General features: G+C 30.0%; 3 protein-coding genes across 3 annotated transcripts in view; 2 read left to right on the forward strand and 1 right to left on the reverse strand.

The window, feature by feature from the left end:
* LOC123900140 (chorismate mutase 2-like) overlaps positions 1-10,443 on the forward strand; it is a 34,503-nt gene extending 24,060 nt beyond the window's left edge. Inside the window, exons 2-6 of the mRNA XM_045951470.1 lie at positions 4,912-5,259; positions 8,307-8,390; positions 8,772-8,915; positions 9,827-9,919; positions 10,120-10,443. Coding sequence (XP_045807426.1) covers positions 4,996-5,259; positions 8,307-8,390; positions 8,772-8,915; positions 9,827-9,919; positions 10,120-10,347 — 813 coding nt within the window. The 5' untranslated portion in view covers positions 4,912-4,995 and the 3' untranslated portion in view covers positions 10,348-10,443. The remainder of the gene's footprint in view (positions 1-4,911; positions 5,260-8,306; positions 8,391-8,771; positions 8,916-9,826; positions 9,920-10,119) is intronic.
* LOC123900143 lies at positions 975-2,098 on the forward strand. Its single transcript, XM_045951472.1, has 3 exons — positions 975-1,220; positions 1,379-1,700; positions 1,804-2,098. The coding sequence occupies exons 1-3, from the start codon at positions 1,201-1,203 to the stop codon at positions 2,047-2,049; spliced, it is 588 nt and encodes a 195-aa protein (XP_045807428.1). The 5' UTR covers positions 975-1,200; the 3' UTR covers positions 2,050-2,098.
* LOC123900139 lies at positions 2,424-4,355 on the reverse strand. The gene is made up of 6 exons (XM_045951469.1): positions 4,081-4,355; positions 3,892-3,960; positions 3,739-3,799; positions 3,457-3,506; positions 3,031-3,381; positions 2,424-2,928 (listed from the first exon to the last, which is right to left on the reverse strand). Exons 1-6 carry the CDS (start codon positions 4,267-4,269, stop codon positions 2,671-2,673), a joined length of 978 nt encoding a protein of 325 aa, XP_045807425.1. The 5' UTR covers positions 4,270-4,355; the 3' UTR covers positions 2,424-2,670.
* Positions 10,444-12,908: the final 2,465 nt, after the last annotated feature.

Here is a 12,908-nt window from a genome sequence, read left to right on the forward strand (position 1 = left end):
ATTGACAATGTTAACTACTATGTGAAGTGTGGGTTTATAAGTTTGCTGAGTTGGTCATTATGTGTCTATGAAATTGATAATGCATATAGGAAGATATTGAGTAGACTCCATTTAAAAAAACTTGTCTGAGTTGCTTAAATGATTGAAAAATAATGGAATATATTGAGTAGAGTCAATTTAGAATATATCGAGTAGAGTTCATTTAAAAAAACTTGTCTGAGTTGCTTAAATAATTGAAAAATAATGGAATATATTGAGTAGAGTCAATTTAGAATATATCGAGTAGAGTCCATTTAAAAAAACTTGTCTGAGTTGCTTAAATATTTGAAAATTGTGAAGTAATAGAATATGGCAGCCATAGAATATATTGAGTAGAGTCCATTTAAAATAAAAATCATTCGTGCGGTTTAAACTAAATGCGTTTTTTTGCGGTTTTAGTTTTGATTGGTTTGTTCTGTGGTTTTACTTTTGAATTTGTTCGGATAAGATCATCCCTGATTTATACCACCAAATGTAATAGTATGGATGTTGATTACTTTGTAAAATTTAAAATTAACAATTTTATGATGAGATTAGTCATAATCATATTTCTATTTTAAATTGCATAATATAACTTAATCATGTCATATTCACTCATTAGTCTTGATCATATTTCAATTTTTATTCAACTTTCTAAAAAACTCCAAATTCTGCAAAAAAACAAGTGGGAAACAAGTGGGCCAACTTGTTGATACTAAAGTTACCATTTTTAGCCCAACCAAGAGTCATTGTCGTGTATACTACCACTTACCCATGAAACCATTTGCAAACTAATAGTAGTTCCATTTGCCCTAATTTTTGGACGGCGCATCATCTTCTCCAAAGGACAGGTAAAGTTTTCTCTACCTTCTTCTTCATCTGAGTTTTAAGCTAAACACCTCAAGTTACAGATCAATTTTAATAAACCCATATGCAATTAGAATTCTTATCTAATATATTGTTCATTATTTTTATTAACGTTGATGCTTGTTGGTGGTTTAGGTGTCTCTATTCTGGTATTGAAGTTTGGTGGTAGTTTTAGTGCTTAGTCAGTTTTGATTTTCCCTTGGTTGTTATTTGCTGTGATGGGGGAGTTTTAGCCCGAACTGTAGCTTTCTTCTTTTGCATCCTTGCTTCCAATTTTAAAAAATTAACTGCTTCAAATTTGTATATAGGTTAAACATGGCTGCATCAAATAACAGGTACCGATAACAATTTATTTTTATTATTCATAGGCTTCAATTTACTTGAGACAATTTGTTAGTATTTCGATTGTTACGACACTATGACTAAGTATAGTATATAAAATATTTTCATACAATTCCATCTTAATTCATTTTAAAATTTAATTCTTCTATAGTAGCTCTCAGTATAATGATGATGATGATGACAACGAAATTGATCCTGATTATGCTGCTTTTCTGGCTGAAAACGGTGTTGATTTCTATGAAAATTATGATTTGCAAAACGGAAATTATGAAGGAAGTGAAGAAGAAGTTGAAATTATAGATCCAACTATGTCTGATGGAATGAGTGCAATCACTATCAATAACATACCTCCATGCAGCGATAATGTCTATTATGAGACCTTCACTACATTGGTCAGTGGTCGTCAAGTCCCTAAATCACATGTATTTGAATTCAGCGTTGGTCACCTAAACTTCAGTACCCCAACTCAGATTGTAAGCTATGTTTTTAAGTTTATTTTCATTATTTTGCTATTTTTATTATGCTTAATTACATGTCAAACTAACATTATATAATTTTTAAAATTGGGTTTTGCAGACCTTACCGACTGCATTAAATGATTATGTTCGGCGATTCAATTTTCATAAGCTCATTCTAGGAGTACCAGACCAATCCAGTTCAGAAGTTCACTTAAAATATCCGTGTACACATTTGAAAAATGTCAAGATTGTAAAAGGATGGAAAAAATTTTGTTCGGACAACAATATTGAATTCGAAGATAGGGTGCGCTTTGAATTCAAAGAGTTTGGTACAAATGTTTGTGAAGTTACCAAGCTTATGTAATATGCATTTGATGTAATCATCCGTTTCTAATTTAACAACTCTGTATTGTTTGCCAAGAAAACAACTCTAATGTATTATGTTTATCTTATATTTTGAGGTGCAACAAGTTTATCGGCAAATCATGTTTTCATTAATAGCTATATAGGTATTTGATTTATAACAACAAAGTTTTAATTCAAAATGGTCAAGCACTTCAAAGAGTTTGGTACAAATGTTTTGTACAAATGTTTGTGAAGTTACCAAGCTTATGTAATATGCATTTGATGTAATCATCCGTTTCTAATTTAACAACTCTATGTATTGTTTGCCAAGAAAACAACTCTTATGTATTATGTTTATCTTATATTTTGAGGTGCAACAAGTTTATCGGCAAATCATGTTTTCATTAATAGCTATATAGATATTTGATTTATAACAAAGTTTTAATTCAAAATGGTCAAGCACAAACAGTAGCTTCCATATACTACATAGCAGAAACATTAAATAAGAAAAATAAATCCTAAACCACAAACTAAGTTAGATGACAGTGCAACACCATACAAGTTCCAACTAGCTTAATTACAAACTAAAAGGGAATAATAACTCCTAAACACAAATCCCCACAGCCTAACTATAGCAGCTTCAGCTCCAAGCCCAGCAGCCATCAGTACTTCTCAAAATCACGGTAGATTTTGCACCATCGTTGTAGAAAAACATTTTCTTAATCCCTTTTTTGACTTGGTTCTTTAAAAAATCGACCCATCCACCCGCTATTAGAAAATTCACACCCGTATGTTGCACTTCCCAAGTATAGCATTCAGTTGTCTCGGAGATGGACACCTCAAGCTCATAAGCTACTGAGCCGTGGTAAATGATATCCACCACAGAGTCAGGTATCATCTACATCAATAAATGTATCGAATCAAAAACTTCAATTAGTCATAATTTAGAATAAAAATTAATAAAATAAATAAGTACAATGTGGTTGAAGTAGGTAAATACCAAAGGTTTCCCTTCTGTTGCCATGGATTCAGAAATCTCCAAAATCCACATTGGATCATAACCCCAATGACCATAATATTTAGCTGGATCGTTTGTGTCTATTTTTCCTAGGTAATGTCCCATAACTTTCATCTCAAACTTATTTTCATCAACTAACTTTAGTTTAATTAAACCAAAAACTGTTAGCTGGTACATCAACCTGAGTTTTGTTTGGTTAAACTCTAGGTATGGTTTGTCACCTTTGTTTACAAAAGCAATAAAGTTGTTCCCATGTTCATCTTTGATTACTACAGTTTCCCCAATACGGGGAGCATGTCTTTGATACCAACAAGTAGGAAAATAGATTTTGTCCTGTCAAAACAATTGCAATTTAGATTAAGGAATTCTTAAATTTCCAACTACAAACTACTTATTTGGTAACATTACCTTTCCTTCATAAAATGCAGCATGGAAGTCCTCGTCATTTCCATAAGATGCTACAATTAACATAAGATAAGCAAAATACTTAGGTTATTCATTTTAAACACAATCTACTTATAATGTGAGCATACTAGATATCGCTATTGGACAGAATTTCTTAAAAATCCTATAGCACATTCAGAACTCATGAGTACTCCAAACATTCTCAGATAAATAATGGTCATCAACATAGTACATCATAAAACAAAACAAATTCTGATAAAAAAGTAGATTTCAGTTTAAACTTACACTCATGTCTCATCCTCTTATAGGAATAGTAAAACTTTTCTGCTTTGAATTCCATTTGTATCTAGCACAAATATGAATACAATAATTATAATGACAAAATAAGATGAAAAGCAAAAGGAAAAAAAGTTGTATCAACCAAAATGAGAAACTCACCCATTTGTCGGTAATTGGCAATCGTTTAGGAGCTTCTACTGAAATACGTGATCTATTCATGTTGGATTTCTGTAAATTTTACCTAAAGAATGAGAACAAACGCAGGATTCGAAATAGAATTGAAGAAAATTAGGGTTTCAATAAAAAAAAAATTAGAAATTAACAAACGCAGAAGAATTAGAAATCGACCTCTGAAGTCAATGAGTTCGTCGGGGGTGAGCGGAGAAGAGAAGATGAGTTCGCCGGTGGTGTGGGTGGAGAAGAGGATCGTTGGAGAAGAGGATCCTTCTTCCTCAGAGAAAGAGAAAGACGAAGAGAAAGAGAAAGAGAAAGAGAAAAGTGAAAATATGATTCAGGGGCATAAACGTAATCTTCCATTGTTTCTTAAAATAATCTTATAATAAATTGAAGTGGGCCCGCGGTAAAAAGGGCTTGGTGCACCATAAACCCCCATTTTTGGGGGTTCATAATAGATGCTGCCATAGATTAATGGCATGAGAAAGATACAATGAATAATTTAAAAAATAGAAAGTAAAAAAATACTTAAAAGTATAATAGAAAAAATATAATTAAATGTTTTGTTGCTAATGTAAAACCACTTATAATTTGATACTCTTTTCGGCCTTAGTTATAAGCAAATTTCTATTTTTTAATTCATTGGTTAACTAATGTATTTGGTCTATAATTAAGGTTGGATACAGGGGATTTTTGCCCCTTTTTTATACCAAAAAAAAAAAAGTCAGATACATTAGTTATTCAAAAATCTAAAAAATAAAAATTTGCAGTCTCGATCGAGGATAAATAATTAAGATTACCTTTTATTCTTTATTAAATTAAATGCCTAAACATGGAAATGCAAAGGAGGAGGGTGCCCAAAAGGGAAGTGTTTTAATTCACCAATTTTTTTCGGGTCGATCCACGATTTTATTCCTTTTTCTGACAAAATAATTTTATTCTTTATTGACCAAATAATTGACCATGATTTGATTTTAATAAAAATTTCGTTTTGTCTCTTACTAGTTGGTCATCACATCACACTATATAATCCATGTTTTGTCCATATGCTGTGTTGAACGATTTGAGTGTAAAAGATAACAACGTACAATGATGCTTCGATTTCTACTTGTGGTTGTTGTGTTGATAAGTTGTACGGACATATACAAAACAGTAAAAGGAGATGAATACACACTTGAATCAGTGAGAGCATCATTGGTTAGACAAGAAGATACGATTGTATTTAATGTGATTGAAAGAGCACGGTTCCCTCTCAATTCTCCTACCTACGATCCACATTATGCTTCCATTCCCAACTTTTCTGGCTCGTTGTTCGACTTCATTCTTAACCAAACAGAGGATATTCAAGCCAAGGTATGTTGCTACTCGCTAACCTTGCTTAATTACATATGAGTATGGCTAATAGGTAGCGTTGAGTGAGAGGAGCGCGACCCGGCTTGTCCCGAATGTGTGTGTTTGATCCCATTGTTTGTTGTGTGGAGGGATTGGGAGTGCGGGCCGGCGGCCTCGCCCTACGAATTGGGGATATATTTGTCTTTCAGACAGTAGTATTTAGATTATAGTTGCATTATTCAATATCAATGAGACGTTATTTTAGTTAACGTCGGTCCAAACATAAGCTGTCAAGATATTTGATTTAGGCCTTTAAAAAATAATATTTTTAAAAGTCTATTAGGCCTTTAGAATCTCACTGAATATGGTAGTTTGATTGATAAGTGTAAAACATTATTAAGTTTGTTTCATAACTGCAAGGTTATTTTTGTCCAACAACAAGCGAATCGAGTGACCCATGAGTTAGCTCGGGTGGCTAGGTCTTATGCTATTAATCATGTTTTTCAATATTGTCCACCTTATATTGTAACTATTGTGATGAATTAAATACATTAAGGGAGTGTATTGGATTGAGATTTTATGAGACAATTTTTGCAAAAAAAAAAAAAAAGTTTTGGTGATTTTATGAGATTTTGTTTGACTATATTGATTTTGTGAGATTTTAAAGACTTTTTTACAAGATTTTTTTACAATCAAAATTTTTAACACATGATTTGAATGAAATTTGAGAGATTTTTTTCAAAAGACTTTTTACAATCAAGATTTCACAATACTTTATATATTATGAAACTTTTGTATATTAGGAAAATTTTAAAAGAATCAATAAATTTTAATAAAAGAAATTATATTTTTTTGCGAATCCAAATATTTAAACAAAAACAAACCTTACATTTTTTTTACGTATATCTTTCTAATCACAAATAAAAACCACTACCACCATTGATGGGAAAAGAAGCAGACGAATGTAATGCACGGCAAAAAAAAAATTGATACCGTGATAATGAAAATAAAAAGTCTTGGAGAGTTAAAAAAGTCTCAAGGCTTAGAAAATCTCTCAAAATCCATTCTAAATAAGAATCCATCAAAATCGGTAGACTTTTGAATACCAGTAGACATTTTAAAAGTAGTAGCAAATCTCAATTGAATACCAACGAATTTTATTTCCCTGACAAAAAAAATCATGTTTGTCTTAATTGAATACCACATGATTTATTTAACTTTTGTAAAAGTCTTGATTGAATACCTCGAAATTTTTTTGTCATAAAAATCTTTTAAAATCACATGAAATCTCAATCCAATACATCCCCTAAGTTTGTTTACGTCAAAAAAATAAACACGCTTGTTACTTAGAGTTTGTTTGGTTCGGAGGTTTTGGAGAGGAGGGGAGAAGAGGTAATATTTTAAATTTTGTTTGTTTTGTTCAATTTTTAGGAGGGGATATGAAGGGAGGGGAGCAAAATTTCTCCTAAACTTAATTTTTGCTTCCCCAAATTAGAAGGATTTGAAGGGAAGGGAGGGAAGTTTTTTATAATTTTACTAAACTGTCAAAACTATCCTCAATATATTTTAAAATTTTAAAATTCTCATATTATCCTTATTACAATTTTTATTATTAGGTTACAAACATTTTTCTTGTCTTTAACCTACTCCTTGTTGTCACCACAGCTCTTCTCAGCGTTCTGCTTGCTACTACTCATCCATGTTTGATTTTGTTTCATCTCAATTATGCTCTACGTGATATGTTGCTATTGTTAATTACTTTCTCTTCGTTTCTCTTCGTGAATCACACTTTAATTTTTTGTGCTGTACTATAATTTCCATATCATATTTTTTTTTTTACGGGAATCATATATATGCTTTCTATTTGCTTTTTTATTTTTTTTAATTTATGTGAATTTATTTTTTAATTATTTTATTGAATAAGGTGAAATATGAGTGTTATAAGATTTTAAGGGTTTAAAGGTAAATTAGTTTTAAAATATCTCAACCCACGTGTGTTGGTGCATTGATATTGGATTGGGACCTGAGAGTGTGTTCCTCTTTAGGTCTGAGGTTCGATTCTCTTTGGTACCAATTTGGGTGGGTTAATTTAGCTTTTTTTAAAAAAAGTTTTAAAATATTTTTATTCTCCCTTATGAACCAAACATATATTTAATTAAAATACTTCATCTTCACTCACCTCCCCTCTTTTGAACCAAACATATATTTAATTAAACTATCTCCCCTCTTCTTCCCTCCCTTCCCCTCCCTTTCATTAAAATCCCTCCTCCCCTCTCATTCCCTCCGTTGAACCAAACAGACCTTATAAACCTCAAGCCTCAACGGACATATTGTCTGGATATATACAATGAGGTATTATGATCGATGCTAGTAAACAACATCATTAGTTTAAAAAAATTATGTTTTTTTAGCAATTTTTTGTCTTCACTTTTAAAACAATTTATGTGTACTGTCACATTTTTAAACGAGTTATTGTATTTATATTTATAATTATCAACAAAAATTTATAATTTTTTTTTTAAAATATATATATATATATATATATATATATATATATATATATATATATATATATATATATATATATATATATATATATAATTTTTAAGAGCTATATTTAATAATTCTTTGTTGAATTTTTTTAAAACTTTTGTAAAAGAAAAGTTTATAATGTGCTAAACGTAATTACAAAAAATAATTTAAAATTTCGAAAATACACATGAGTTGCCTTAAAAGAATGAAATAAAGGTGTGACGAAAATTAATTTGGAGACCAAAACTTGTTGAAAATTTTTAGAGAGACGAATAACGAAGTTTAAAATATCTATAGGAACCACATTTTAGGCCACAACACATATTGAGCCGGATTGACTACTGCTTATAGCTATTTTATAGTCAGAGACTATTAAACACCACACTTCATTGTTTGTAGTTTTATCTTTGATATGTTACTATTATTATTGCAATGAGTGGTTTTTTTTTTTTTTTACTTATGCAATGAGTGGTTTTGATGATATAATATAAAATGACTATAATTTTTTTGACAAAAGTATATATGTTATCTGTCAGATGGGTAGATATATCAACCCCGAAGAAAATTCCTATGAAGAAAATTTACCTGCCTCACTTGTGCCACATTACAACTTTTCACAGGTAATTCGGGAAAACTCTTGTGTGGTTTGACGCTTTATAGTTGTTTGTATTATGACGGTAAAATAATTTCCAGAAATGTGTAAGTTAGAAATTTGAATTATCACATTTGTTGCGGCATTGAAATTTTTTCGTCAAATATAAAACATTTGCAAGAATAAAATAACTGCATTTTATATTGCTTTTGTATACATGAAATAGAGCGAAGTTGAAAATAAAATTATGTAACTACCTCTATATATCACTCTAAGGAATAATTCTAAGGAATTTTATATGTATGAACCAAATTTATTTTCTAAACAATATATGGAAATAGCATTCCAATAAATGAATATGCATATTCATCAAGGGGAAATATGCATCACTTTTGAACTTCGTCTTTAGTTTTTGCATCCTACAGCTGCTTCAGTTAACATAAACAAGAGTATACGGAAAATATATTTCAACGAGATGCTTCCGCTTTTTGTTACTTCCGGGGACGATGGCAACTACGCACAAACGGCGGCAAGTGATCTTTCATTATTGCAGGTAAAATTTCTCATTCAAATTATTTTATGAGTAGCATATATGTTATAGTGGGTGAAGCTATGCAAGCAAAACAATCACCTTAGTCAATTTCAAGTCAAATGTTGTCTCTAACTTTTTTGTCTTGAATTAAGTTATACATAGAATTGGATTTCTTCCACTCACACATTTATAGTAGTAACCACATTCACAACTTTTGAATTGAGGTCGGGCAATTTAGGTTACAAACTCAATATTTTATTTCTTCTTCTTCTGTTTTTTTTTTTAAAAAAAAAATCTAAATTCATATTTGGACTATCCAATCTTGATTAAATGACCAACGATCGATGCGTTGATTGCACATTTGAATTATGATTCAGGTAATTCAAATATGTTACACGATAGATTGTGTCATATTGGTGATTTATCGTGGATTAGTAGTATTAGTACTTTGAAATTGTCTATGACATCACAAACAACTGTTGTCACCTTTTAAAAGTAGAAGATCAAGATTTTGTTTGTCCTTATAATTGAGATGGTGACTTAGATCGATGATAGTTTGACAAGAATAAAAAAAAACAAATATGATTCAATTTGTTTTTTAGGCAAAATATGATTCAAGTTTGGAGTTACACATATATGTTTATCTTATTTTTGTCAAACTGACATCGATCACACTTAAAAAAATATGAGTTTACTCTCGATGCACGTCGGTATTAGAATATATGTTTTACTTTTATTTTTCACTTTTTGTAGAGAAAAAAAAGTTAAATATCGATTTCACTATTTTTTGGATAAAACTTTAAAGTTAGAAAATAGATTCTCATTTTTAAAAAATTAAAACTCAAACTAGAAATAAAGATTAGAATACAAATTAAATAGAGAACAAATATGATTTTTGCATACATTGTCCTTATTCTATACAATATCCACAGGCCATCTCTAGAAGGATTCATTATGGAAAGTTTGTAGCTGAGGCGAAGTTCAAGGAAAATCCTCGCGACTATGAGCCTTTAATTCGTGCCAAGGTATATATGAGAATCAATGAATGTAGTTTAAGAACACAGCCATAATTTGACTAATTATTACAAAATATTATATTATTTGCATCACTTTTGCACAAATTATGCAAGCTGCACACATGTTTTTATCACTCCTCTTTTTGTACTATTATTTGGTTTTTATACTTCTTTTTTGTGTTAAAAAATTAAACATTTTGTTTTTGTAGGACAAAAAATCATTGATGAAATTGTTGACGGTGAAGAGCGTAGAAGATATAGTTGTGAAGAGAGTTGAAAAGAAAGCAATGGTGTTTGGTCAGGAAGTGAGTCTTGATCACGATGTCAATGGAAAATACAAGGTTGATCCTGCAATAGTTTCCCGCTTATACCTAGACTCGATAATACCCCTAACAAAAGATGTTGAAGTCGAGTATTTACTACGTCGTCTCGATTAAACCCATATAATACCATTAAAATTGAAGAATAATACATTGTCACTATTTAATTGATGAATCAAATTCTTAAGCATCTCTAAATAGTGCAGAATCTATATATATATATATATATATATATATATATATATATATATATATATATATATATATATATATATATATATATATATATATATATATGCTTAATTAATTTTTAGTAAACCCTATTATATGTATGTTTAGTTATGCAACACTGAAAAATAGAATTAGTAAACCCTAATAAAGTCTTTACGTAAAATTAATATAGAACTATTTTCTTGATTCTATTTGAAAAAAATAAAAGATAGAATTAATATTTTGGACCCCTAATATGGTCCCTAAATTTAAAGGACAACCCATGGTCCCTTTTATGTTACCTCCAATAGTCGGTTCCTCGTTTTCGCGATTTTTGCACATTGGGTATATTACGGAAATATACAAAATTTTGTGGGGCATTGTGATATTATTGAAAGACTGAAGTTACATTTCATTCATTTATGAACCCTAAATTTATAATCTTCCAAATCGCGAATATCAAATGAAACAATACATTCATTCATGAACCCTAATTTCCTTATCTCACAATCTCCTCAAACCCGATTTAGTCGTATATCGTAATTGCATTGTCTCTAAGATAAACATTAGTTCGACTTATCGTAATTTCGTTTTCTTCCAAATCTTTTTTCTTATAATTTTTCTATACAATTCTTATATTCAACCAACATAGAGGCATCCAGTGTATATGAAATTCGAAGATCCACTGAACACCCATATAGATTCTTAGATCTAACCCAAAGGGAATCATTGTATCTCAAAATCGCATATCTAATCAACAAGCAGAGGGATTCGTTGTATCTCAAATTCGCAAATGTAGTCAACACCAAGAGGGAATCATTCTATCTTAAACTTGCAAATCTAATCAACACTTGGAGGGATTCATTGCATCCACAAATTTGCAGATGTAATAAATGCCAGAGGGAATTGTTGTATCTCAAATTCGCAGATATAATCAACACCCAAAGGGAATCATCATATCTCAAATTCGCAAATCCAATCAACACTCAAATTGGGAGGCGTAAAAACATATAGATCTGTTGTTATTCAAAATAAGGTACGTTTAGTAGGGATGCCAATTTGACTTATACCCAGTGGGTACTCACAAAAAATATCCACAACGGATAAGTCAATAACCCACACTTTGGTTACGGGTACTAATATGAGTAATTACCCGCAAAAATAAACAGGTATAGATGCGGGTACTTTAGTACCCACTCTGCCCCATGCCCACATAATATATGTTTATTTATATTATAATTATATATTAATACATGCATATCAATTTTAAAAAACTACAAAACTATTAAACCATTAAACATTTTAATAAAAATGTTTATTTGTAATATAATGCAAATACAGCGTGAATATGTCAATAGATATATGAACTTTTTTTTATAATTTTCATGAGTCAACATTAAAATATTTGAATTTTTTTAAATTGTAATAAGATGATACGATATTTTATGATTGATCGATTTATCATGGGTCAATTGTTACATACAACTAAGTTCGTAAGGTTAAATTTAGTCTGTTAATAATTGTCTCCTAATCATTAGTTAAGTCAATCGTTAGATAAAATGAATGACGACTAAGTTTACATGGTTAAGTTTAGTTTATTATCAATTGTCATATACTCACTAGTTAGGTCAATTGTTACATAAAATGACAACTAAGTTCATAAGGTTAAGTTTAGTCTGCTCGCAATTGTTTCATAATCACTGGTTAAGTCAATTGTTACATACAATTTCGACTAAATTCGTAAGGTTAAGTTTAGTTTGCTCGCAATCGTCTCCTAATTACTAGTTAGGTCAATTGTTACACAAAATGACGATCATGTTTGTAATTGTCTCCTAATATTATGTTAGGTTGAACAATGTTGCTTGAAGAATATATGACTATTGGAGATAACATAAAAGGGACTATGGACGATCTTATAAATTTAGGGACCATATTAAGGATCTCCCTAATCTTTTGTAAGCGTAGAAGTCAAAATATTTATATTTGGTCTCCTAATTTTATAAGAATAATCTTTAGTTTGTTGAGTTTTTTTTTTGACCTATAGAGTTAAATTTATAAATTAAATTACTCTCTTCGTCCCAAAATATAAGACTCGGTTGACCACAACACGTATGCTAATGTACAATTTTGATCACTAATATCTTTAATTGTCTATTTGTAAAAATTATAAAAATTTGATATTTTAAAAATACTTATCAAAACAAATTAAATAAGATCTCATATGTTAATGTTTACATTTATATGTTATTATAAAAATACAGTCAAAACAAGATGAAGAAATCTTTTATATTATAAGCTTGTATACACAAGCAAACTCTAAACCCTAATTTGTTTTCCTGTTTTCCCTCCATTTTATCTTGCAATTTTTATGAAAAAATAATACAATTTTGTCTTGACTAGGATTCGAACCCGTAAACCTTCAATACAAGGCAATATTTCCAACCATTATGGCAAGTATACTAATTGTG

Source organism: Trifolium pratense, linkage group LG7 (genome assembly GCF_020283565.1).
Source record: "Trifolium pratense cultivar HEN17-A07 linkage group LG7, ARS_RC_1.1, whole genome shotgun sequence".
Taxonomy (NCBI): domain Eukaryota; kingdom Viridiplantae; phylum Streptophyta; class Magnoliopsida; order Fabales; family Fabaceae; genus Trifolium; species Trifolium pratense.